The sequence below is a fragment of the Pelophylax lessonae genome, assembly GCF_965119305.1.
Source record: "Pelophylax lessonae genome assembly, chromosome: 3".
NCBI classification, from domain to species: domain Eukaryota; kingdom Metazoa; phylum Chordata; class Amphibia; order Anura; family Ranidae; genus Pelophylax; species Pelophylax lessonae.
This window is the reverse complement of record NC_138770.1, coordinates 136,468,878-136,493,357: the sequence shown is the minus strand read 5'-3', so window position 1 is coordinate 136,493,357 and position 24,480 is coordinate 136,468,878. Positions and strand designations below refer to the sequence as shown.

General features: G+C 39.1%; 1 protein-coding gene across 1 annotated transcript in view; it reads right to left on the bottom strand.

Annotated features, from left to right (window-relative positions):
- NBAS (NBAS subunit of NRZ tethering complex) overlaps window positions 1-24,480 on the bottom strand; it is a 1,303,215-nt gene that overhangs the window by 373,279 nt on the left and 905,456 nt on the right. The window contains exons 43-45 of the mRNA XM_082252487.1: window positions 20,215-20,465; window positions 11,622-11,956; window positions 469-678 (exon numbers count right to left, since the gene is read on the bottom strand). Coding sequence (XP_082108613.1) covers window positions 469-678; window positions 11,622-11,956; window positions 20,215-20,465 — 796 coding nt within the window. The remainder of the gene's footprint in view (window positions 1-468; window positions 679-11,621; window positions 11,957-20,214; window positions 20,466-24,480) is intronic.

The window sequence follows — 24,480 nt, the reverse complement described above, 5'->3', positions numbered from 1 at the left end:
AAATAAATAAACATTAGGGATTTTAACCATTCCGTACGAAAGATTTAAAAAAAAAATCTGGTTATAGGTACATTTTAACCCATTGGTTTTTAGGAAAAATTACTCCTTGGAAGATCAATATCCAAACTATGCAAGCATACTGAAAGTGTGGCCACACAGAGCGTGAAATCCTGCCAATCTTGTTTTAACCAATACAGTTTACAAAAACGTTTCCCTCAGGCATGTTACACTAAAGGCTTATCTAAACCATTTCCATCGTCCTTGTAAATTTAGAAAGTGCAGGTGCTGAATTTTCAGATCCAAAAGATTTGGCAATACAAACGTACTGCTTTATCTTTAAAATATTGGGCAGTTTGGGCAGTTCCAAGTGTAAATTCGCTCAGGCTGCCCAAATGATAAGCTCTTACACATAACATGGTCATAAAATAAAATATTCTTCTTCTTCCTGCTTTGGAATGTCCACCTTACCTGGTCCAAATTTCTCAGATAGTCAATAAAGGTGTGACTGAGTGTTTCTAGATGGGCAAGAGATTGCTGGAGGTGACTCAATGCCATGCCATAAGTAACAGAGGTCTCTTCTGTGGATTCTGCAGCATTTTTCTTTCTTTGCTTCTCTATGAATTGTTTTAGGATAGATATCATCTTCTTAGTCATCTCTGTCCGAGCCTCCACAGTCAGCTACAAGAAAATAAAACACATGCATACTAGCATTACTTCGCAGCTACACAATGTTTGCAGCAAGTACGATAAAACTATCTTGTCTTCTTCATTCTGGCAATGAATATTTTAAGAGCTTCTGACGACAAGTCAACTTTCCACAGTGTGACATAAAACAACTTCCATGAAAGAGGAATATTAATCAAATATTATGAGCACTAGAGACGCTAAATATTTAGAGAGGAGAATTGATGTGTGAAAAGCTTAAACATCTCAGCTTCTCGACATGCTTGTTTTGACAGCTTGAGATCACAGAATGTATGACTTTTATGTATCAAATAGAGAACAAAAGCCTTCAGAAAAGTCAGGCTCCGCTTAACACACTATAACAGGCTGTATTCCCTATTTAACCCCTTCAGTTCTCTCACCTTTACACCCATAATGGACCAGAACAATTTCATCATTTTCATTATGGGGCTGTTTATTCCGTGATAACTTTGTAGTTAAGTACTTACGATATCTGTACTTTAGTTAAGAACTTAGGATGACAAGGTATATATACCTTGTCATCCTAAGTTCTTAACTAAAGTACAGATATCTTAAGTACTTAACTACAAAGTTATTACGGAATAAACAGCCCCATAATGAAAATGATAAAATTGTTCTGGTCCATTAAGGGTATATACATACACACACACATTGTTTTTGAGGATAAACTAGACTGTCTTTGACAATATTGTCTTGCAAAAACAATTTTATTTTCTATGTGAGCTATAGACAAAAAAGATGTAAAAGAAATTTGCTATCTTTCCATTTTTACTAGTCTAATTAAAAAAAAAATGTTCTATAATTTATCCCATTTACAACTTTTTATTTCCAATTTTGCACAAATAATAATGGTTAAAAAAAAAAAAAAAATCTGCAGAAAAAGTTAAGAAGGAAATAAATGGTTTATTAGGGTTAAAAGTATAACTGAAGGCAAAACCTTTTTTCTTTGGACAGAGTGGAGGGGGAGTAGAACACCTGTCAGGTGTGTATTGGGGTCTGTGCCCCCATGTATACCATTATTACTCAGACTGAAAGTGAAAGAAAATCTCAAATTGTGGGTTGTCCCCAGAACAGTATTATGTGGAAAATGTTGCAATGGGAACACTAGCTCTGGTGACCCTGGTCACCTGAAAACCAAGGATTTTCTTAATGTGGGGGGACTTCCTCTCACTTCATGTTTTGGCTATGGGACAAGAAGTTAAAACTCCTCAATGGGACACAGGTGGCAAGAAAGAAAAACTGTCAGGGGTTATAACTCTCCCTTACTCTTTCCCAACTGAAAAGAAAAAGTTTTGACTTTAGTTCTACTTTACAGGGACAGGAAACACATTTTAATGTCTTAACTCGTTCGGTTTCTTTAACCAATGTCATAAGCAAATCAAAGGTCACATGTTTGACTTGCATATACTCACTCCACCGCTTCACTCCTGCTGTGCTATACAGTGCAATTCCCGGCTGTTGTTTTGAAAGCCAGTAATGGCTGGTAACAGCGATTAAGGAAGCAACAGAAGGAGGAAATGAATCGGATGTAGGAAATGCATCTTGAAAACTCTGTTTTTCTCAGTTTTTAGAACATATCTCTTGTGCTTAAAACTCTTAAGAGACTAAGAGCCAATACAGCAATCTGATCTAAACAAAATTGTTGGGCGTCTATATGACAACACAATTACCAAACTGCTAAAGAGACCATTGAGTACTGTCCGTGATACTTTTTTTATTTGCACTAACATACAATTTTTCAGGACAAGCTTTCGGTGTACCTCAAACTGCTAAGAAAGTATTGCAATGATTCTTAACGTCTATCTGAACTAAAACATATTTACTATCTTATAGGGAACACCTAAAAATGCTATTTGTGTCCAAGAAAAACCCTAACATTTCTCAAGAAAAAAAAAGAAAAAGAAAACAGCAACTAACTGTGCCTAGGCACTCCTGTCCTATAGCTGCATAGCTGTACACAGTATCTGTTGTGCAAGATAATATAAGGCTCTGTGCTTCTGACTGCTAATCAAATGAGATTTATTAATGTCACTACTGTGCTGCTCATTATTTTCCTTGCCGGAGATGAACCTGCGCCTTATACCCAGCAACACATGATTAGCCCTGCCTCTGCCCTAATTCTGTAAATCTGTATTTCTCCTACTATTTCTTGAATATTCCCCCACCAGTTATCAGATTATCAGTCATTAGGAGGGCAGCTCTAACATATTTCAGCAAATTCTGGATCCTCTGCCAAGATGGACACCTCCATGCAGGGTCAAGACATGTTAAGTCAGTAAGTGGGAAAAGATCAGTTGCAGGGAGCCTACAGGTAACACTTCTGGCTATTCTTTTGCCCTCTGTTTGCCATGAGCTCACCTTCCACAGTTCAGGTCTTCTTTAAAGCTTTATACTCCAAGATGTAATGGATCCACATCCTACTGGTGCATCATCATGCAACCCGAGCTCACAGTACTCATGGACAAAGCAGTGCTCACAAGTCATTATGTTACGCTGTGTCCAAGAGTAAAGACCACATCCAAGAAAAAGAAGGACCCATTACATCCTGTTACCAGCACGAAGACTGCAAGATTAAAATTAGGTAAAATATTTAGTCATTTTGTATTTTAAAAAATGGAGCAGTGAGGCTTCAGTGAGGAGTGAAAGGGCCAAACAAAATGTGGAGCTAGGCTTCAACATCTTTTCGGTTATAATGACTTAAAAGCAGAGCTTGGGTCGTTTTTGTCTTTAAAAAAGTCAGCAGGTACAAAAGTGTAGCTGCTGACTTTTAACCGGTTGTCGACCGCCGCAAGTACATATACTGCGGCGGTCAGCCCCGGCCAGGCAAAGCGACGTACCGGTACGTCACTAGCCTGTCACTTGCTTGTGAGCCAATAGCGGGCGAGCGCGCGCCCGCTGAGGCACGCACCGCCCCGGCTTGTTCCCTGGGAAGTCCGTGCGTGTGACCGGCGGACCCGATGTCCGCCGGTCACTCGCGATCGTCCGCTGTGAAGGGAGAAAGGCAGGCGGCTGATGTAAACAAGCCACCTGTCATTCTCCCCTGTGTAGGAATGGTGATCATACGGTTCTACTATGTAGGACCATTGATCACTGTTCCTACACCAGTAGCCATGTCCAATCACAGTAAGAAGCACACCCCTAGGGACACACTTACCCCTCCTTCCCCAATAAAGTTAACCCCTTCCCTGCTAGTGTCATTTTGCAGTAACAGTGCATATGTATAGCACTGATTACTGCAGTAATGTCACTGGTAACCCCAAAAGTGTCAAAAATGTCAGTCAAGGGTCCAATCTGTCCGCCGCAATGTCGCAGTACCGCAAAAAAAAAAAATCGCAGATCGCCGCCATTACGCGTTAAAAAAAAAAACAACAAAAATGACAGAAATCTTTCCCTTAGTTAGTAAACACAATAACTTTTGCGCAAACCAATCAAAATACGCTTTTTGCGTTTTTTTTTACCAAACATATGTAGCATAAAACAAATTGGCCAAAAATGTTAAAAAATTTTGATTTTTAAATTTGTTTTGGGGAATTTCATATAAAAAAAAATGTGAAAAATATTGTTATTTTTGCAAAATTTACGCTCTTTTTTTGTTTATAGCGCAAAAAGTAAAAATCGCACAGGTGATCAAATACCACCAAAATAAAGCTCTGTTTATGGGGAAAAAAGGACGTCAAATTAGTTTAGGTACAGCGTCGCACGACCGTGCAATTGTCTGTTAAAATCACGCAGTGCCGAATCGCAAAAAAGGCCCTGGTCAGGAAGGGGGTAAAATCTTCTGGGGCTTAAGTGGTTAATAGACAGAAACTGACCTGTCCCAGGATCCAGTGATGTGGTCACCTGAACCGTTGCTTCTCTTCCTCTTCTCTCCCCAGCATTTCAACTGTGGGTACCCAGCTGTGACAGCTTGAAGCTTCACAGCCGGGTGCGAGTCGTGCTGCGCCTGCTGAATGGTCTGGCAGTCCTATGTGACCTGTGACATGTACCAGAAGTGGGTACAGTGAGGGGGATCCGAGTGGAAGTGGAAGCAGATACCTGTCATGATTAGGTACCCACTCCGCACCCCCTCCCCCATCCCAAATGTGGGAGGGGAGGGGGGAGGAGTTCTTAAAGCAGAACTTGCCCTTTTGGGTGGAGTTCCGATTTAAAGTAGAACACTAGCCAAACCTTTTACTTCTTCATGGGGGTGGGGGGGTTCCTCTTACTTCCTGACCTGGTAACATAACAGGATAAAAGGAAATCTCTTCAACAGGGTTCCTGTGGCATTCTTTATATTTTCATGCCCCAATATCATATAGTAAACAATATTCCTATACTGCTGTTGGATATATTACTTGGTAGACTGAAGTCTACTAATTTAAATTGACAGCGCTACTTAATGGTTGTTCAGAATTCAGATTTCAGAAGCAGGTTCAAATCTTTAATTGCAGATCACCATCCCCAGAAAACTTTGGAGAATCCCCTTTGTATTATTATTTGAAAGGGTCTTGTCACACAGAAGTTCTTATTTGATGTTCACAGACTTACTTGATGTTCACAGAAAAGTTTAAATTGCAAAAGAAAACGATAAAGTCTGTCCTATAATTATGAAAAAAAAATATTGTTGAAGACATTTATCTCCAGATAGATTAATATCTGTAAAGATGATCAAGTTATTGAAGACTGCTGCTGGAGGAAATGTGCAATGAAATAACATACAGATGCCTAAAAATATGTAATTTGAAGAAAATTGATTCTCAGTTCACATTATGCTTAAAACCTGTCTCTTGTGTCTTCACTAATCATCCCTGCTCCTGACCTTGTCACGTGCTTCTAAAACAGTCTCTTCAGATCAATTTACATCTTTATTTCCTTCACTTGATTCTGCAAACTGGAGACCTGATCTCTGGTCATTATTACTTGTAGATTGTACAAGAAATAACTAGACCGAGACAAAAAAAAATCTCTCTGGAGAGCTAGCAGAAAATAAGGCGCTCTAGAAGTAGAATGGCTGCCATTTTGATATAAACCAGTGCCACAGCAACGATGCCAGCTAAAGAAGGTAGAAACAAAGAAAACTCTCACGTTTTTGAGTAAGCTCATAAAATGTGTAAATAACAGCATGTCATTTATTGCTTGCTTTGTAGCCCTGAGTAAGCCAATGAAATGAAAATCAGCAGCATATTTTCCCTGAAACCATCACAGACTTGAACTTATTTGTTATTCACGCAAAGCAAGTAAAAATAAAAGGTTAAAAGGAGAAGTATTGTCAATTGAAATCAATCTTGTTTTAGCTTTCATTGCATAGAAAAAAGGAAACACAAATTCTGATCATTTGCTATGGGCCTTTATTTTCCTGTCTACTGCTTTAATGAATTAGCTCCCAAGTCTGGATTACAAGAGGAAAAAAAAAAAACATCTGTCACTGAAAATCAAACAGACTTTAACTTAGAAATATGTAATTTTAAGTAAATGCCTAGGCTTCAGCTAAACTTCATCCATATAATTTTTTTAAAACAATATTAGTCTGCTAGACCATATTTTTAATACCCCCCCCCCCTCGCCCCCAAAAATCAATGTGTGTGTCAGATGTTGAACCAGAAGGTGACATGTTGGTATGTAACTGTTTCTGATGCTGTAACAGCTATAATAGGTGTCATTTCTCAGGTTTCAAAGCACTAACTATATCTTAGGAGAAATGGGTGGGTGATATTTCCTACTGCCAACATCCCTAACTTAACTTAAACAATCATGCAAAACCCTCTTTATGGGACTTTTGAGGGAGATTTGACAATCGTGTGTGTTTAAATAAAAGGCTGGTATTCCAAGTTTATTAGAAAAGATATGCAATAATATTGCATACACAAAATACTGTATCAATGTTATTACATTAACACAGCTAAAAGTATTAAAACCCCATGTGTCCATAATATATAAAAAATTGTAGAATGACTGTTATGGCTTAAATTTTTTGAGAGATATCAGGACAAAACCCATCAAGTTTTGAAAAAAAATTCTTCAGGGGAAAAAGCAGGGGTATGTCGTATAAAGTACAACATCATCATCATATAAATAAAAGTTGAATACAGATGGTTGCAAAAATAGTGCTGCTCATCCACCCCAGACCTGGATGAGGATACATCACAGGGGCCAAAGCACATCCACGGTCCACTATGGCTGACATCAACATGGGAGTGGGTGGCTGCTCTGTCCTATACATGGTAGCCCCAGTGGATGTGCTTTGGCCCCTGGGATATATCCACATCTGGGTCCCAGGTGGATGAGCAGTGTGATGACAGCCCTATTCTTGCAACCATCTATATTCAACTATTTTTTATATGTTGTTGATTCTACTATACACGGCACACCCCTGCTTTATCAAAAACCCTGAAGGAGGAGTTTTCTGATCTCATCAAGTACAATACAGAGTTCATTAAATGTTTTTTCACTAGCTAGGGAAACATAATGACCAATCAACACTACATACAATGAATATAAAAAGTCTACACACCCCTGTTAAAATGTCAGGTTTCTGTGATGTAAAAAAATGAGACAAAGATAAATCATTTCAGAACTTTTTCTACCTTTAATGTGACCTATAAACTGTACAACTAAATTGAAAAACAAACTGAAATCTTTTAGGGGGAAGTAAAAAAAAAAAATACTAATAATGTGATTGCATAAGTGTGCACACCCTCTTATAACTGGAGATGAGGCTGTGTTTATAATTAAGAAATCACAGTGAAACACATGTTAAATAGGAGTCAGTACACATCTGAGATCATTTAAAGTGCCTCTGATTAACTTCAAATAAAGTTCAGCTGTTCTAGTAGGTCTTTCCTGACATATTCTTAGTCACATCCTACAGCAAAAGCCATGGTCCAAGAAAGAGCTTCCAAAGCTTTAGAAGGATCTCATTGTTAGGGATATCAGTGAGGAGAAGGGTACAAAATAATTTCCAAGGAGTTAGATATACCATGGAACACAGTGAAGACAGTCATCATCAAGTGGAGAAAAATATGGCACAACATTGACATTAATAAGAACTGAATGTCCCTCAAAAATTGATGAAAAAAGAAGACGAAAACTGGTCAGGGAGGCTGCCAAGAGGCCTAGAGCAACATTAAAGGAGCTGCAGGAATATCTGGCAAGTACATGCTGTGTGGTACATGTGACAACAATCTCCCGTATTCTTCATATGTCTGAGCTATGGGGTAGAGTGGCAAGACAGAAGCCTTTTCATAGGAAGAAAAACATCCAAGCCTGGCTAAATTTTGCAAAAACACATCTGAAGTCTCCCAAAAGCACGTGGGCAAATGTATTATGGTCTGATGAAACCAAGGTTGAACTTTTTGACCATAATTCCGAAAGATATGTTTGGTGCCAAAACAAAACTGCATATCACCAAAAGATCACCATACCCACAGTGAAGCATGGTGGAGGCAGCATCGGGCTGTTTTTTTAGCTGGAACAGGGGCATTAGTCAAGGTACAGGGAATTATGAACAGTATCAAATACCAGTCAATATTGGCACAAAACCTTTAGGCTTCTGCTAGAAAGCTTAACATGAAGAGGAACTTCATCTTTCAGCATGACAATGACCCAAAGTATACATCCAAATCAACAAAGGAATGGCTTCACCAGAAGATTAAAGTTTTGGAATGGCCCAGCCAGAGCCCAGACCTGAAACTGATTGAAAATCTGTTGGATGATCTGAAGAGGGCTGTGCACAGAGGATGCCCTCACAATCTGACAGATTTGGAGTGTTTTTGAAAAGAAGAGTGGGAAAATATTGCCAAGTTAAGATGTGCCATGTTGATAGATTCATACACAAAAAGACTGAGTGCTGTAATAAAGTAAAAAAGTGCTTCAACAAAGTATTAGTTTAAGGGTGTGAACACTTATGCAACCTTAATATTTTTGTTTTTTTTAGGGATGCACCGAAATGGTAATTCTGGGCCGAAACCGAAAATGCAGGATGCCCTTGGCCGAAAACCGAAACCGAAAATGACTTTTTTCCCCCAAATAATTTTAAAATAGATAGAACAGGGGCATACACCAAAAACAGGCAGGCGTACACTTGTAGCTGCCACCCTGTCGCAGTATAGTGGTTAATTTAATTACCAATGGTATTTGTATTATGCAGCATGAGGGGGTTAATGTATTGCCACTGATGGTCACTGATGAATTAGTGACCGACCAGTGGCAGTTAATTAACCCCTTTGTGCTGCATTAGTGCAACCAGTATCAGTGTTAATTAACACTGGTTGCACTGCTACTGTTTGCACTAATGCAGCACAAAGGGGTTAATTAACTGCCACTGGTCAGTCACTAATTCATCAGTGACCAGCAGTGGCAATACATTAACCCCCTCATGCTGCATAATACTAATACCATTGGTAAGCTCACCTCAGCGTCCCTTCCCCCCTGCCTCAGCGTCCCTCACAATCCCAATGCAATTTCCTTACTCTCAGCTCCAGTCCTCCGGTGTCCTTCCTTTCAAAAGACCCGCCTCTGGTCGGCGGCCCGCCTCCCGGTGATGTCACGACTACTACGATCTGTGCATGAATGAACTAACACACTGGGCGGGCGGGTGAGCGGCCGCTAATAGCTATAACTATGTGAGCGCTTCACTTCCCTGTCAGCGGAGATACATGCCTGACAGGGAAGTGAAGCGCTCACATAGTTATAGCGATTAGCGGCCGCTCGCCCGCCCGCCCGGTGTGTTAATTCATTCATGCACAGATCGCAGTAGTAGTGACATCACCGGGAGGCGGGCCGCCGACCAGAGGCAGGTTATTTGAAACCTGCGCTGCGCCCGCAGCGGCCATCTTTAGTAACGGCATATTTAACGCATTTTCGGCCGAAATGGAATAAGCCCATTTTCGGCAAAAATTTCCGTGGCCGAAATTTCGGTGCATCACTAGTTTTTTTATTTTAATTCCCTCCACCTAAATATTTCAGTTTGTAGTTCAACTGAGTTGTACAGTTATAGGTCACATTAAAGGTGGAAAAAGTTCTGAAATTATTTATCTTTGTCTCATTTTTTTTTTTTTTTAACATCAGAGAAACTTGACATTAACAGGGGTTTGTAGACTTTTTATATCCACGGTATGTTCAATAATAAAGGCTGGAAAAAAAGAGGCACATAGCCAATGAGTCTATAAAGGTCTAACCTGGGGCCAACATTTTTATATATTTTTTTTATGATGGAAGCCTATATTTCCTAAATCCCTATTATAGCTTGAGGAAATATAAATCACACTGCATATTATCAATGAAAAAATAAACAAAATAAATAAAACATATCTGACTTCAACAGTCTGCTTACGATTCTGAAAATGCCTGGTAGTTGCCAGTCTGAAAGTAGGGCACTACAGGCACTCATGACTGGACACAAAGCCCACTTAGCATCTCTGTACATTCATCTTGCCAGTTTGTCCGGTCTGCAGGGCACGTGGCCTGCACATTTAACATCGCAGCCAAAATGATGCAGATGGAAAGTTTTGAGCAAAATAAAATAGAAAACATGATTTATATCACTAACAGAACTTAATGCAAAAACAAAAAATACCTCAAAAAAACTTCACAAATCCGTATGTAAATGATGGAATAAAAAGTAAAAGGAAAAAAAAAAAGAAGCTAATTATTCTAGCAAGTAAACAGGATGGCACTTAACAATTCCAATGGATCATTCTACAGACACGAGCATATGATGCATGAATATTCAAGATGATTTATGTCCCCCAAATATATTTGATTGAAGGATTCTTCCTGTACTCAGATATGTATGCCAGTCTAAACCATCTTCAAAATTACATTAAAGACTTAAAGTCATATTGGGAATATTTTTCTAATTTTACTTATGATAAAACAATCTGGGCAGAAATCTTTTTATATTTTGTAAAGAGTATAAAAAGGTTAGAGTGGTTGTGAGATTTTCATTGCTGACCAGTTACATTTGGAGAAGGTATCCCTCACTTCCTGAAGCCAAGGACTTCCTTGTAAAAGTGCCTGGACTTCGGAGCTGCACAGAAGAAGTTTGGATCACAACTAAAGTATGGCAGGCAGTTTTTGCATACTGTTTGGGCTCATAGCAGCAACACTTAAGTGTCACTAAACACATGTAATAAAAAAATATCAATAAATGGTGTATTACATGCTGTTCATACTCACTCAGTCACTATAGGTATTCTGCAAAAAAAAAAAAAAAAGAAACTGGTTGATCCTGCTACTCTTTATCTCCACCTTGTCCATGTTCCCAAATCAGCTAGGGATTTTACAGAGCAGTGTTGGCAGCTCAGAACATGCATAGATTTCAGTGAGTTTCTATGCAGAGCATTTCCTCCCTATTATATCTGAGCAGCCCATGTGACTATAGAGTCACACAAATGGGAGTATACACAGTGGTAAATGACAGCCCACTCCCTCCCTCCTTCATGCCAAATTACCAGCTAAATACAATGGGGGAGGGATATTACACATAGATTATTGGAGGAATTACCTCCCTCTTATTCTAAGACACATGCTGGAGGGACGTGACACTGTCTATGACTAGCAGAAATCCGCCGACACCATCTTATTTCCAAAAAATAAAATAAATTGATTTCAAATATATATTTGTATGACAATTTAAAACAGTTTAATGATCTTATTTATTTTTACTCTTAATCTCAAAGACGATTTAACATGTGACCAGCAGCAGAGGACTAGAAGCTCCTCCTGCTTATGTTTCTCTGCAGATAGGCAGGGAAAGATCTGTGTCATATGACAGATGTATATCGATTAGGAAAAATGCACTTAGATTTTTTTTTTTTAATAAAAAAATTACAGTGCCATCATCCATATGCATAAACAGAAGGGACAACGTAAAATAAGCAGCATGTGCTTAGTATCACTTTAAAAACACCTGACAACAAAGTTAAGAAGACAGTTACCTGGCTGACAGCACATGAAGAAAAGGTAATCTCATCAATGAAAGCAATGATATCCCTGGGGCTGAGCCTGTCAAAATACTTCTTGCAGATGTCATATGCCTGGCTCCATTCGCTGGCAGATTGTGGGGCTTTCTTTAATAGTTGGGGGTCACCATTCCAAAAGAGTTTCTTCAGCCACGTACCATGCACAGAGCTGGAAGAGAGCATGGTGCCATCTAGCTCTGGGACTTTGGAAGCTAGCTTAGAAATGGCCAACACATTTTGACTTGTGAGGACAGGCTCCAGAGCTTTTAGGGGGCTCGAGTTAGAGTCAGCCATCTTTTTGTAATCCAGACCTGTTGAGAAACCATTACATTGATTTTAATTTTTTGTGACATATATGAACAAACCCCCTCCTCCGACTAATCCAAAAAAGCTAAATGGGGCTGTGGCATAGCTTATATTGGTTTAAAGAAAGTATATGTGTATGAGTATGGATATCCCTTAATCCCTTAAGCCACATATCAAGGCAAACCCACTCGTGATAGTTTGTGACAACCTTAGCCTGGGCTCCCATTGGGGGGGGGGGGTGCTAGCGGGAGGCCAGGCTGAGGTTGTCACTACAAATTGTTTGGAGCCGGGATGGGCTCCCTCCCCAGCCAGCACTCACAGCAGAGTACAAGAACTAGCACCCTTAACTAGCCCGAGCTGCTTACACACAAGCTTTTTATTTAAAGTAAGTATGTTACTTTAAACTATTCACACTTGTGCGACCTAAAAGTTGCATAATTTTGCCACGATTTGACTGGACTTGAAGCAATGTGTTAGTCTATGGACCTCAAAACGCATCAAAGTCGGACCAAAGTTGTGCAGGGACTACTTTGAAGTCGTTGCAATTTGAAGTCGCACAGATATGAACGGTAGATACTCATTGTAAATCATGGAGTACAACTTGTCATGCGACTTTGAAGTCCCAAATCGCAGGAAAAGTCACACAAGTGTGAAAGGGACCTTAAAGTTATCTCAAAGCTATCCTTTTTAAAGCTGAACTTTGTTTACACTGCTAAATAAACAGCAGGTAAAAAAAGTATTGAACACGTCACCATTTTTCTAGGTAAACATATTTCTAAAGGTGCTATTGACATAACATTTTTCATTATAGGTCGTTAAAAACCCATGCAATCCATACATACAAAGAAAATACATAAGTTCAGAAATGAAGTTATGTGTAATAAAATGGAAGGACACAGGGAAAAAGTATTGAACACGCTCACTGAAATTTATTTAATACTTCGTACAAAATCCTTTGTTGGTAATGACAGATTCAACACATCTCCTGAATGGAGAAACTAGTCGCATGCATTGCTGGGGTGTGTTTTTAGCCCATTTTTTCACACAGTCTTGAAATCTTAAAGGTTCAGCGGGCCTCTTCTATGAACTCTGATCTTTCCATAGATTTCCAATTGGATTCAAGTCAGGTGATTGGCTGCGCAATACAGTGCATCCGGAAAGTATTCACAGCACTTTTTTCCACATTTTGTTACAGCCTTATTCCAAAATTGATTCAAATCATTATTTTCCTAAAAATTCTACAAACAATACCCCATAATGACAACGTGAAAGAAGTTTGTTTGAAATCTTTACAAATTTGTTAAAAAAAAAAAAAAACCCTATGTACATAAGTATTCACAGCCTTTGCCATGACACTCAAAATTGAGCTCAGGTGCATCCTGTTTCCACTGATCATCCTTGAGATGTTTCTACAACTTGACTGGAGTCCACCTGTGGTAAATTCAGTTGATTGGACATGGTTTGGAAAGGCACACACCTGTCTATATAAAGTCCCACAGTTAACAGTGCATGTCAGAGCACAAACCAAGCCATGAAGTCCTAGGAATTGTTTGTAGACCTCCAAAACAGGATTGTATTGAGGCACAGATCTGGGGAAGGGTACAGAAAAATGTTTGCAGCATTGAAGGTCCCAATGAGCACAGCGGCTGCCATCATCAGTAAATAGAAGACGTTTAGAACCACTGTGACTCTTCCTAGACACGCGACTAAACTGAGCGATCCGGGGAAAAAGGAACTTAGTCATGAAGGTGAATAAAAACCCAATGGTCACTCTGACAGAGCTCTAGCTTTTCTCTGTGGAGAGAGGATAAACTTCCAGAAGAACAACAATCTCTGCAGCACTCTACCAATCAGGCCTTTATGATAGAGGGGCCAGACGGAAGCCACTCCTCGGTAAAAGGAATGACAGCTCACCTGGATTTTGCCAAAAGGTACCTGAAGGACTCTAAGACCATGAGAAACAACATTTTCTGGTCTGATAAAACAAAGAATGAACTCTTTGGCCTGAATGGCAAGTATCATGTCTGGAGGAAACCAGGCACTGCTCATCACCTGGCCAATACCATCCCTTCAGTGAAGCATGGTGGTGGCAGCATCATGCTGTGGGGATGTTTCTCAGCGACAAGGACTGGGAAACAAATCAGGATCGAAGGAACGATAAATGAAGCAATGTACAGAGACATCCTTGATGAAAACCTGCTCCCGAGCGCTCTGGAACTGGGCGAAGGTTCATCTTCTAACAGGACAACGACCCTAAGCACACAGCCAAGATAACAAAGGAGTGGCTATGGGACAACTCTGTGAATGTCCATGAGTGGCCCAGCCAGAGCCCAGACTTGAATCCAATTGAACATCTTTGAAGAGATCTGAATATGGCTGTGCACCCCATCCTCCCCATCCAACTTGATGGAGCTTGAGAGGTCCTGCAAAGAAGAATGGGAGAACTGCCCAAAAATAGGTGTGCCAAGCTTGTAGCATCATATTCAAAAAGACTTGAAGCTGTAATTGGTTTCAAAGGGGATTCAACAAAGTATTGAGCAAAGGCTGTAAATACTTACAGTATAAACATTATTATTATTATTTCATTTTTAATTTTTCTTAAATTTGCAAAGATTTCAAACAAACTTCTTTCACATCATTATGGGGTATTGTTTGTAGAATTTTAAAGAAACTAATTAATTTAATCCATTTTGGAATAAGGCTGTAACATAACAAAATGTGGAAAAAGTGAAGCGCTGTAAATACCTTCCGAATGCGCTGTACAAGCAGCTTTATTTTATTTATTTGAAACCAATTAAGAGTTTCCTTGGTTTTGTATTTAGGATCAATGTCTTGCTGAAATGTCCACCCTCGTTTCATCTTTATTATCCTAGTAGATTGCAGCAGTTTTTTTTCAAGAATGTCTTGGTACAATTTTCCATTTATCCTTCTTTCAAGGATATGACGTTTGCCAGTACTATATGCTGAAAAACAGCCCCGCACCATGATGTTCCCACATCCAAACTTCCCTGTTGGTATGGTGTTTTTGGGGTTATGTGCAGTGCCATTTGACTTCCAAACATGGTGTGTATTATGGCATCCAAAGAGTTTACTTTTGGTCTCATCTGACCAAACTATATTCTCCCAGTATTTTACAGGCTTGTCTAAATGTTGTGCAGAAAACTTTAAATGAGCTTCTACATGCGTGGAGTCTTGCGTGGTGAGCATGCATACAGGCCATGGCGGTTGAGTGCATTACTTACTGTTTTCTTTGAAACAACTGAACCTGCTAATTCCAGGTCTTTCTGATGTTCTCCACAAGTGGTCCTTGGCTCTTGGACAACTCTTCTGATAATTTGTTTCACTCCTCTTTCAGAAATCGTGAGAGGAGCACTTTGCCTTGGCCGGCTTATGGTGAAATAATGTTCTTTCCACTCCCGCATTATGGCGCCAACAGTGTTGACCGAAACGTTCAGAAGTTTGGAAATCCTTCTGTAACCAATGTCATCAGTGTGTTTTGCAACAATCAGGTTGTGCAGGTCTTGAGAGAGCCCTTTGCTTTTACCCATCATGAGATGTTTTTTGTGTGAGGGCCAGTTCACACTATAGAAACACAGTTCCGATGCGTTCCAGATGCTTCTCTGCATGTGTTAATTTATGCATTTCAGGGAGTTTTTGATGCAGTCCAAAGTATTTTTATTTTCTCTCTTTTTTCTTAACCTTAAATAAGCCATGTGTGTTCCAGTGCGTTTAGATGCTTTTTTACGCATTTACAGCGTTCCAATACAGTCCGGTACAGAAAAAATGCAGCATGTTCTACTTTTTTTTTGGAACTGAAATGCACTAGAACTGACCACACTGGTGTGAATTATGCCATTGAAAACCATATAACCTAATATCCATGCATTTTCTATTTAAGAAAAAAAAAAAAAAAACGCACTGGACTGTATATGGTATAAACTGGCCCTGACACCTTGGTGTCTGCACTGACAAGGGGCAGGATTTCTTTGTAATTACTGATAGATTTCAGCTGTCTTGGCTTTCCATCTCTTTTTTGCCCCTCACTTTTTTCATGTGTTTAATAATTCCATTTTATTACACATAACCCAATTTCTGAACTTATTTGTTTTGGTTTCTTTGTATGTATGGATTGCATAGGTTGTTACCGACGTGGTGAAAATTTCATGTCAACGGCACCTTTAGAAATATATTTACCTAGAAAAATGGTAACATGTTTAATACTTATTTTACCCTCTATATATGTGAGCTTCCTAACTACCAAAAAATGTGTTCTTCTCAGTTTTGTGAGCCAGGCACTGATAGCAGACAGCATACCTAGATCAGTGACCCCACTTTTGTCCACAGCAGTTAAGCAATACAGTTTGGTCACTGATATTTTATTTGTTTGCTAACTTGACAATGATGGAACACAAACATAAGGATACAATCCTCTCTCTGCTCTGCTTCTGTAAGCAAGTTCCCCGGGCAAGGACTGACTGTCTGACCCTTCTTCCCGCAGTGTGCGAGCAGATGTATTGAAGATAAGATACATACAAGATGTGTAAAAAGGTGTTTGATAACTGTTCTAATAAATAAATAAATAGAACGGGTGATGTTTTTCATATTTTCCTGGGGTTCTTATTCAAGGCATCCATATACATGCCTTATAGTTATTTTTTGGAAATACTTTAAGTGCGATGGAAGGTGTATATGTTTGTATGCAGCCCTCAAACAACCTTTTCCATTGTTCCTCAAATGATAAAGATGGATCATGGCATCTGGACTTCCCAAATATGTCTCATCTAGCCATTATAATGTGCCTATACTGTATTTTGGAAAATGAGCTGACCACTGCTGGAGGCTAGCTTTAATAATGCCAATAAGGTCTGCAAAGTAAATCTGACTGTTATTATATATATATATATATATATATATATATATATAGTTGTTTTTTTTTTTTTGAGTTGTCATCATGCCTGGAAAAAAACACACAAGACAAGGATAATGGAGAGAATGGATGCAAAAGGATAAAAATGGGAAACGGCCTGAGGATTAGGGTAGGAGAAGGAGAGTATTAGTACAAGCTCTGTGCCCGGGGCTTGAAAATCCCTTGTTACATCTTCTCACAACATAATCATTGCTTTGTCATTTCTTTGTCACCATTACCTGTGATGCAGAAACCTTTCTACACAATGATAAGCAATTTCTGCATACAAGTCACAAACTAATCAGCCTGTAAATGTCACACTGTTGTCCTGTTCCTGGAGCTCTCCAAGGTATTGAAAGCCTTTTATAGTATAGAAATGAGAAGTAGCAAATGCACTTCTAGCTACTGTGTGGTGCGTGCATGTGTGTGTGTGTATATATAAAATATATATATATATATATATATATATATATATATATATATATATATATATATATATATACATATATATATATATAATCTCTAAAGATGCTATTGACATGAAATTTTCACCACATCTCGCTAACAACCCATGCAGTCCATATGTACAAAGAAACCAAAGCGAATAAGTTCAGAAATTAGGTAATGTGTAATAAAATTGAATGACACACAGGGAAAAAGTATTGAACACATTAACTGAAATGTATTTAATACTTTGTACAAAATCCTTTGATAATGACAGATTCAAGACACCTCCTGTATGGAGAAACTAGCCACATGCATTGCTTAGGTGTGATTTTGCCCCATTCTTCCACACAATCTTCAAATCTTGAGGGTTCCATGGGCCTCTTCTATGAACTCTGAGCTTTAGTTCTTTCTATATATAATCTCTAAAGATGCTATTGACATGAAATTTTCACCACATCTCGCTAACAACCCATGCAGTCCATATGTACAAAGAAACCAAAGCGAATAAGTTCAGAAATTAGGTAATGTGTAATAAAATTGAATGTCACACAGGGAAAAAGTATTGAACACACTAACTGAAATGTATTTAATACTTTGTACAAAATCCTTTGATAACGACAGATTCAAGACACCTCCTGTATGGAGAAACTAGCCACATGCATTGCTTAGGTGTGATTTTGGCCCATTCTTCCACACAATCTTCAAATCTTGAGGGTTCCATGTGCCTCTTCTATGAACTCTGAGCTTTAGTTCTTTCCATAGATTGTCTGTTGAATTCAAGTCAGCCATTCTAGCAGCTTTATTTTCTTTTTTTGAAACCAATTGAGAGTTTCCTTGGCTGTGTGTTTGGGATCATTGTCTTGCTGAAATGTCCACCCTCGTTTCATCTGCAGCATCCTGGTAGATAGCAGCAGATTTTTATCAAGAATGTCTTGGCACATTATTCCATTTGTCCTTCCTTCAATGAAATGAAATTTGCTAGTACTGTATGCTGAAAAACAGCCCCACACCATGATGTTCCCACATCAAAACTTGGTACGTTGTGAACGTGCATACAGATCATGGTGGTTGAGTGCATTACTTATGGTTTTCTTTGAAACAATTGAACCTGCTAATTCCAGGTCTTTCAGACTCTCTCCACAAGTGGTCCTTGGCTCTTGGACAACTCTTCTGATATATTGTTTTACTCCTGTCAGAAATATTGCAAGGAGAACCTAGTCGTGGCCGGTTTATGGTGAAATTACATTTTTTCCACTTCTGGATTATGGCCCCAACAGTGCTCACTGGAACATTCAGAAGTTTAGAAATCTTTCTGTAACAAATGCAATATGTTGCAGTATATTTTGCAACAATAAGGTTGCAAAGGTCTTCAGAGAGCTTTTTTTTTTTCCTGTCACGAGATGTTTCTTGTGAGACACTTTGGTAATGAGAAACCTTTTTATAGGGCATCAGCTAAGATTGAACCAGTTAATATTATTTGCAATGACAAAGGGTCAGGTTGTTTTCTAATTACTGATGGATTTCAGCTGGTGTTGGCTTTCCATGCCTTTTGCGCCTCCCTTTCTTCATGTGTTCAATACTTCTTCCTTGTGTCATTCTATTTTATTACACATAACTTAATTTCTGAACGTGTTTGTTTTGGTTTCTTTGTATGTGTGGAGTGCATGGGTTATTACTGAAATGTGGTGAAAATGTCTTGTCAATAGCGTCATGTCTTTAGAACTATATTTACCTAGAAAAACGGTTGACATGTTCAATACCTATTTTACCTGCTGTGTGTGTGTGTGTGTGTGTGTGTGTGTGTGTGTGTGTGTGTGTGTGTATGTATATATATATATATATATATATATATATATATATACATATATATACATATATACATATATCACACACACACACTGTAAAAATATACCCCTGGTGCTGCTTTAGCTTTATATTTATATCTATACGTAACTATTCACAACACACCTCTGAAACCATATGATTATGTATATAAACCAAGGGGGGTCTCGGTTCCCCTGACTATGCTGGTTACAGAAAAACGCGTTGGGCGGGGCCTCATGCATGACATCATTCCACACACCAGGTTGTTTAAATCAATTTATCGTGTAAGTGTAATCCTATTATTTTAATAAATGGATTGTCTAAAATACTACACTGTGTTGGCCTCCATTGCACCTTAATCCACTCTACTGAGTGGACTGATTTAGAAACTAAGTGTGTTATCTCTGGATTCATGTAGCTGCTGAGCAGAGAGGCGTTTTTTGATCTCTGTGTGAGATCTAACAGTCTGGTAAGGAAATTATTAACTCTTTGTGGAGGAGTGGCTTTGTTGGCACAATCTTTCCTTTGGTTGTGTTACATGCTCATGAATTTCACACAGAAGTAGAAAAGTGTGAAGGATTGTATATTTTCAATGTATTTGGACCCTTTTTTCTTTACTTATAATGTACTTGTATTATATTATTATATATGAAACTTATTCACATATGTACTAATATATGTTTAGTAAACTATTGATTTAGTACAGTATATTATTTTTATAAAAAGACAGCACATACCCCTCATTGCAAGTGTTAAATGCTGGTTGAGTCTAGGGGTAAAGGAATAAGCTGTAATACTTACCTCATTCATTGTTCTGGCTGGTTTTCAATGCTCGCCACTTTTCACCCACTTTCCTAGACATGGGTGGGCTCACTGTCCACACATACAATGCAAGGCCACTGGTCCTGCAATGTATGTGGGAACTTTGGCCACAGTGTGCTAGAAAACAGGCTCCGGGAGACTGGATGCACAGTGTGGTAGAAGCCTGCCAGAGTGAGGAATGAGGTAAGCATCACAGCTTATTCCACTGATACTAAATATACAATGCTAGAACCACTTTAAAAATGGAGGCAAAGAGAGCCATACCTTGTGCCACTGCTTTTAGTTTCTTCAGGAGTTTCACATGACACTCAGGACTAATAGCGTGTGTAACAAACGGGGAACAACCACACTGCTCCAGAAGTGTATAATAGTAGAGCAGCCGATAAAGGTCCTTGCCTTCAATGGTTGGATACACATATTTTATCATGTGCTCATAAAACAACTGAGGGTTGGTTTTCAAAGTCTCAAACAGGCTGAGAGACTGTGCTCGAGCCTCAATTTCTGCTGTAGTCAACCTGTAAGGAATAAAATGGAAAACTATTTTAGCCTCACAGAAGAGAAAACATATGGAAACCACTGCAAAACAGTCAAAAATTGCATGACATTTTTAATTGCACTACACACAAATATTACAGTTTCTCCATATTATACAGCAGGGCTCAAAATTTCAAGTCCTGAGCTACTAGCCAGGCCTTAAGAGTTACTCGCCACTTGTTGCCCCACCCAAACCCTACCCTGCTCCGCCCCTAAACACGCCCTCATAAAATAACACTGTTAAATGTTTTATACAGAATTAAGTTACAAAAATAAATATTAACAACAACAACCGAGAGAGAGAGGGGGTTTGACAGAGAGACAAGGGGGTGGGGGGAGGGGGTGACAGGGAGAGAGAGGGCTGTTTGATGCAAATAAAAGCAGTCATGAGAATTGTATGGCCATGGAAATTTATGATCTTAAGTTTTGTGATGCAATTAGTTTGTACCAAGTTGGTCCAAACAACTATTTTTTCACTTATACATGCACCCTTGCCTGCACTGTATAAACTGTAGGAAGCATCAGCTACATACAGTATGCAACGCTGTGTTCCAGCAGTGGTACAGGGACTCCACACATGGAATAAAAATGAAGTCAGGCTGAGCGCTGCTTGGGCAATTACAGGAAGCCTGGTATTTTATGAATAAATACAAGGCATGCTCTGACATCCTCTGGCGGAGGTGGAGATTGTGAAGTCATCTCTTTGCCTCTCTATCTTTGGAGGTATTAACATAACAATATTTTTTCCAGGGTAAAATTGCGTTTTTCATATTTTAGGACAACAGCAGTTAATAATCTAACAACCTTTGTAAAAAAAAAAACATTGCAATATACAAAATGTTAAATACTTTTGTAAAAATCTAACTATGAAAAAATAACCACCATTATGTTTACAGAAACAGAAAAATGTACAGTATGCACATTGCAATACATTGGGTGCATGATCCATCCACTTAGGGTTCGCAAAGGCGAACAGTATTATGATGCCATTAATCCAAATGCCAGACAGCTATCCTCAGTTTAAATATATTTTAGAGACATACAGTGCCTTGCAAAAGTCTTCAACCCCTTTGACTTTTTACCTATTTTGTTACATTACAGCCTTAAGTTCAATGTTTTGTTAATCTGAATTGTATGCGATGGATCAGAATACAATAGTCTAAAGGCCCGTACACACGTACCGATCGTCGGCATACAAACGTCGGCGGACGAAAGATCTGCCGATTGTACGCTTGTTAGTATGGTGCCTCCGACAGCCGTCAGCGCACATTCTGCCGACAAGAGTCTGTCTTGCAAGCATGAAAATTTTTGTATGCCGACACCAGAGCGGCCGATTGTTCGCCAGTCAGTACAGAATTCGGACGACAGACCGCAGATTTGCAAGACTGGGCATGCTCAGAAAAGAAAAAACACAGGGAAAGTTAACCATTACATGACATCACTTCTGCAGTCGGCGGACAAAATTCTTGTGCTGTCTTTGCACTTTTCAGCAGACACCGACAGCCCAGGGACAAAAGACGGCCGATCGTTCGCTGACGATCGGTACGTGTGTACGGGCCTTAAGTTGGTGAAAGTGAAATGAGAAAAATATATACATACAACTATTTTTTAGAAATAGAAAACAGAAAATTGGCATGTGCGTATGTATTCACCCCCTTTTTTATGAAGCCCATAAAAAGCTCTGGTGCAACCAATTACCTTCAGAAGTCACAAAATTAGTGACATGATGTCCACCTGTGTGCAATCTACAGGTGCAATCTAAGTGTCACATGATTTGTCATTACATACACACACCTTTTTTGAAAGGCCCCAGAGGCTGCAACACCTAAGCAAGAGGCACCACTAACCAACACTGCCATGAAGACCAAGGAACTCTCCAAACAAGTAAGGGACAATGTTGTTGATAAGTACAAGTCAGGGTTAGGTTATAAATAAAATATCCAAATCTTTGATGATCCCCAGGAGCACCATCCAATCTATCATACCCAAATAGAAAAAACATTGCACAACAGCAAACCTTCCAAGAGAAGGCCACCCACCAAAACTCACGGACCAGGCAAGGAGGGCATTAATCAGAGAGGCAGCATAGAGACCTAAGGTAACCCTGGAGGAGCTGCAGAGTTCCACAGCAGAGACTGGAGTATCTGTACATAGCATGACAATAAGCCATATGCTTCATAGAGTTTGGCTTTATGGCAGAGTGGCCAGAAGAAAGCCATTACTTTCAGAAAAAAAAAAAAAAAAAAAGGGGGCATGTTTTGAGTTTGCGAAAAGGCATGTGGGAGACTCCCAAAATGTATGGAAGAAGGTGCTCTAGTCGAATGAGACTAAAATTTAACTTTTTGGCCAAAGAACACCATCCCTACAGTGAAACATGGTGGTGGCAGCATCATGCTGTGGGGATGTTTTTCAGAAGCCAGGACTGGGAAACTGGTCAGAGTTGAGGGAAAGATGGATGATGCTAAATACAGGGATATTCTTGAGCAAAACCTGTACCACTCTGTGCGTGATTTGAGGCTAGGACGGAGGTTCACCTACCAGCAGGATAATGACCCCAACACACACTGCTAAAGCAACACTTGAGTGGTTTAAGGGGAAACATGTAAATGTGTCGGAATGGCCTAGTCAAAGCCCAGACCTCAATCCAAAAGAAAATCTGTGGTCGGACTTAAAGATTGCTGTTCACAAGCGCAAACCATCCAACTTGAAGGAGCTGGAGCAGTTTTGCAAGGAAAGGGCAAAAATCCCAGTGGTAAGATGTGGCAAGCTCATAGAGACTTATCCAAAGCAATTTCGAGCTGTGATTGCCGCAAAAAATGGCTCTACAATGTATTGACGTTAGGGGGGTGAATAGTTCTGCACATTGACTTTTTCTGTTATTTTGTCCTATTTGTTTTTGCTTCATGGAGTAGAAGAAGTTACTAGGTCAGTCAGAGGAGGAGATTTGCAAAGACAATTATAGAAATAGAAGCCTGGGGAATCCTTAATCTTGGTACTAGAATACCGCAGGGTTTAAATCAAAGATAGGACATTAATTGATCAATTCAATTTTGGAGTGAATAACTGAAAAATAGATTCTACTTGGATTTTATTGATCATGTACAGTAATTATATATTTCTTACACAGTTGTTCTACTTTTTATCTTGGCGCGGTTTCTTAATTTGATTTATCTGCCCCATGTATTATCTGTAAGGGTGCAGTTAACTGTTTTTAAATGCTGGTCAGTTTGTCTGATAGCCAACTATGACTAAGGCTGTGCAGGCTAAAACACATAAGCGGAGCTGTCGATATGGAATTTAACCCTTTGAAATAATACGTTTATAAATGTTGACATTCTGTCTGGTGCAGACTATCTGGAGTGTGTTTATAGGTCCTGAGCAGGGCTCAGGCTTTTACAAACACCCAATAGGGCCTGACAAAAGGTTTAGGATTTTACAAACACCCAATGGGGCCTGACAAAAATACAAATAATACAGACAATACATAGCATAGGATCATCTTTCAAAATGCTGCAGTGAACTAGAGTAAAAAAGAAGCCTGAGAAGCATGGCTGCAAAGTTATATGCAAAATTTGGTAAAAAGTATACCTGTACGTAATGTTTAATTGATAATGTGGCTTTTTCTGCTACCTAGTGTTACTCTTTTAAAATAAACTGTTGGCCTTTAGTACAATTGGGTATGAAAGTCTTAAAGATAGTTGACTAGGTACTTTAAATGCACAATATCTAAAATATTCTGGGTTTGCTAGAGAAAAATCACACACATCACCCTTGCAGACCATGAATGCAATGATGTATTTTATGTCTCCCGGTGTCTGAAATATATTCTCTGACTCTCGGCTGTAACTTTCCATCCATAAAAGAAAATTAAGTCCTTAAGGGGCCTAAAAATCTAATGATGAAGAGTTCATTTCAGCTGTGTATGAGCAACCCGTTTTGATTCAAGTGCAATTCTTCAGAGAATCTCTGAGAGATCATCTTTAAAACTCACTTTAA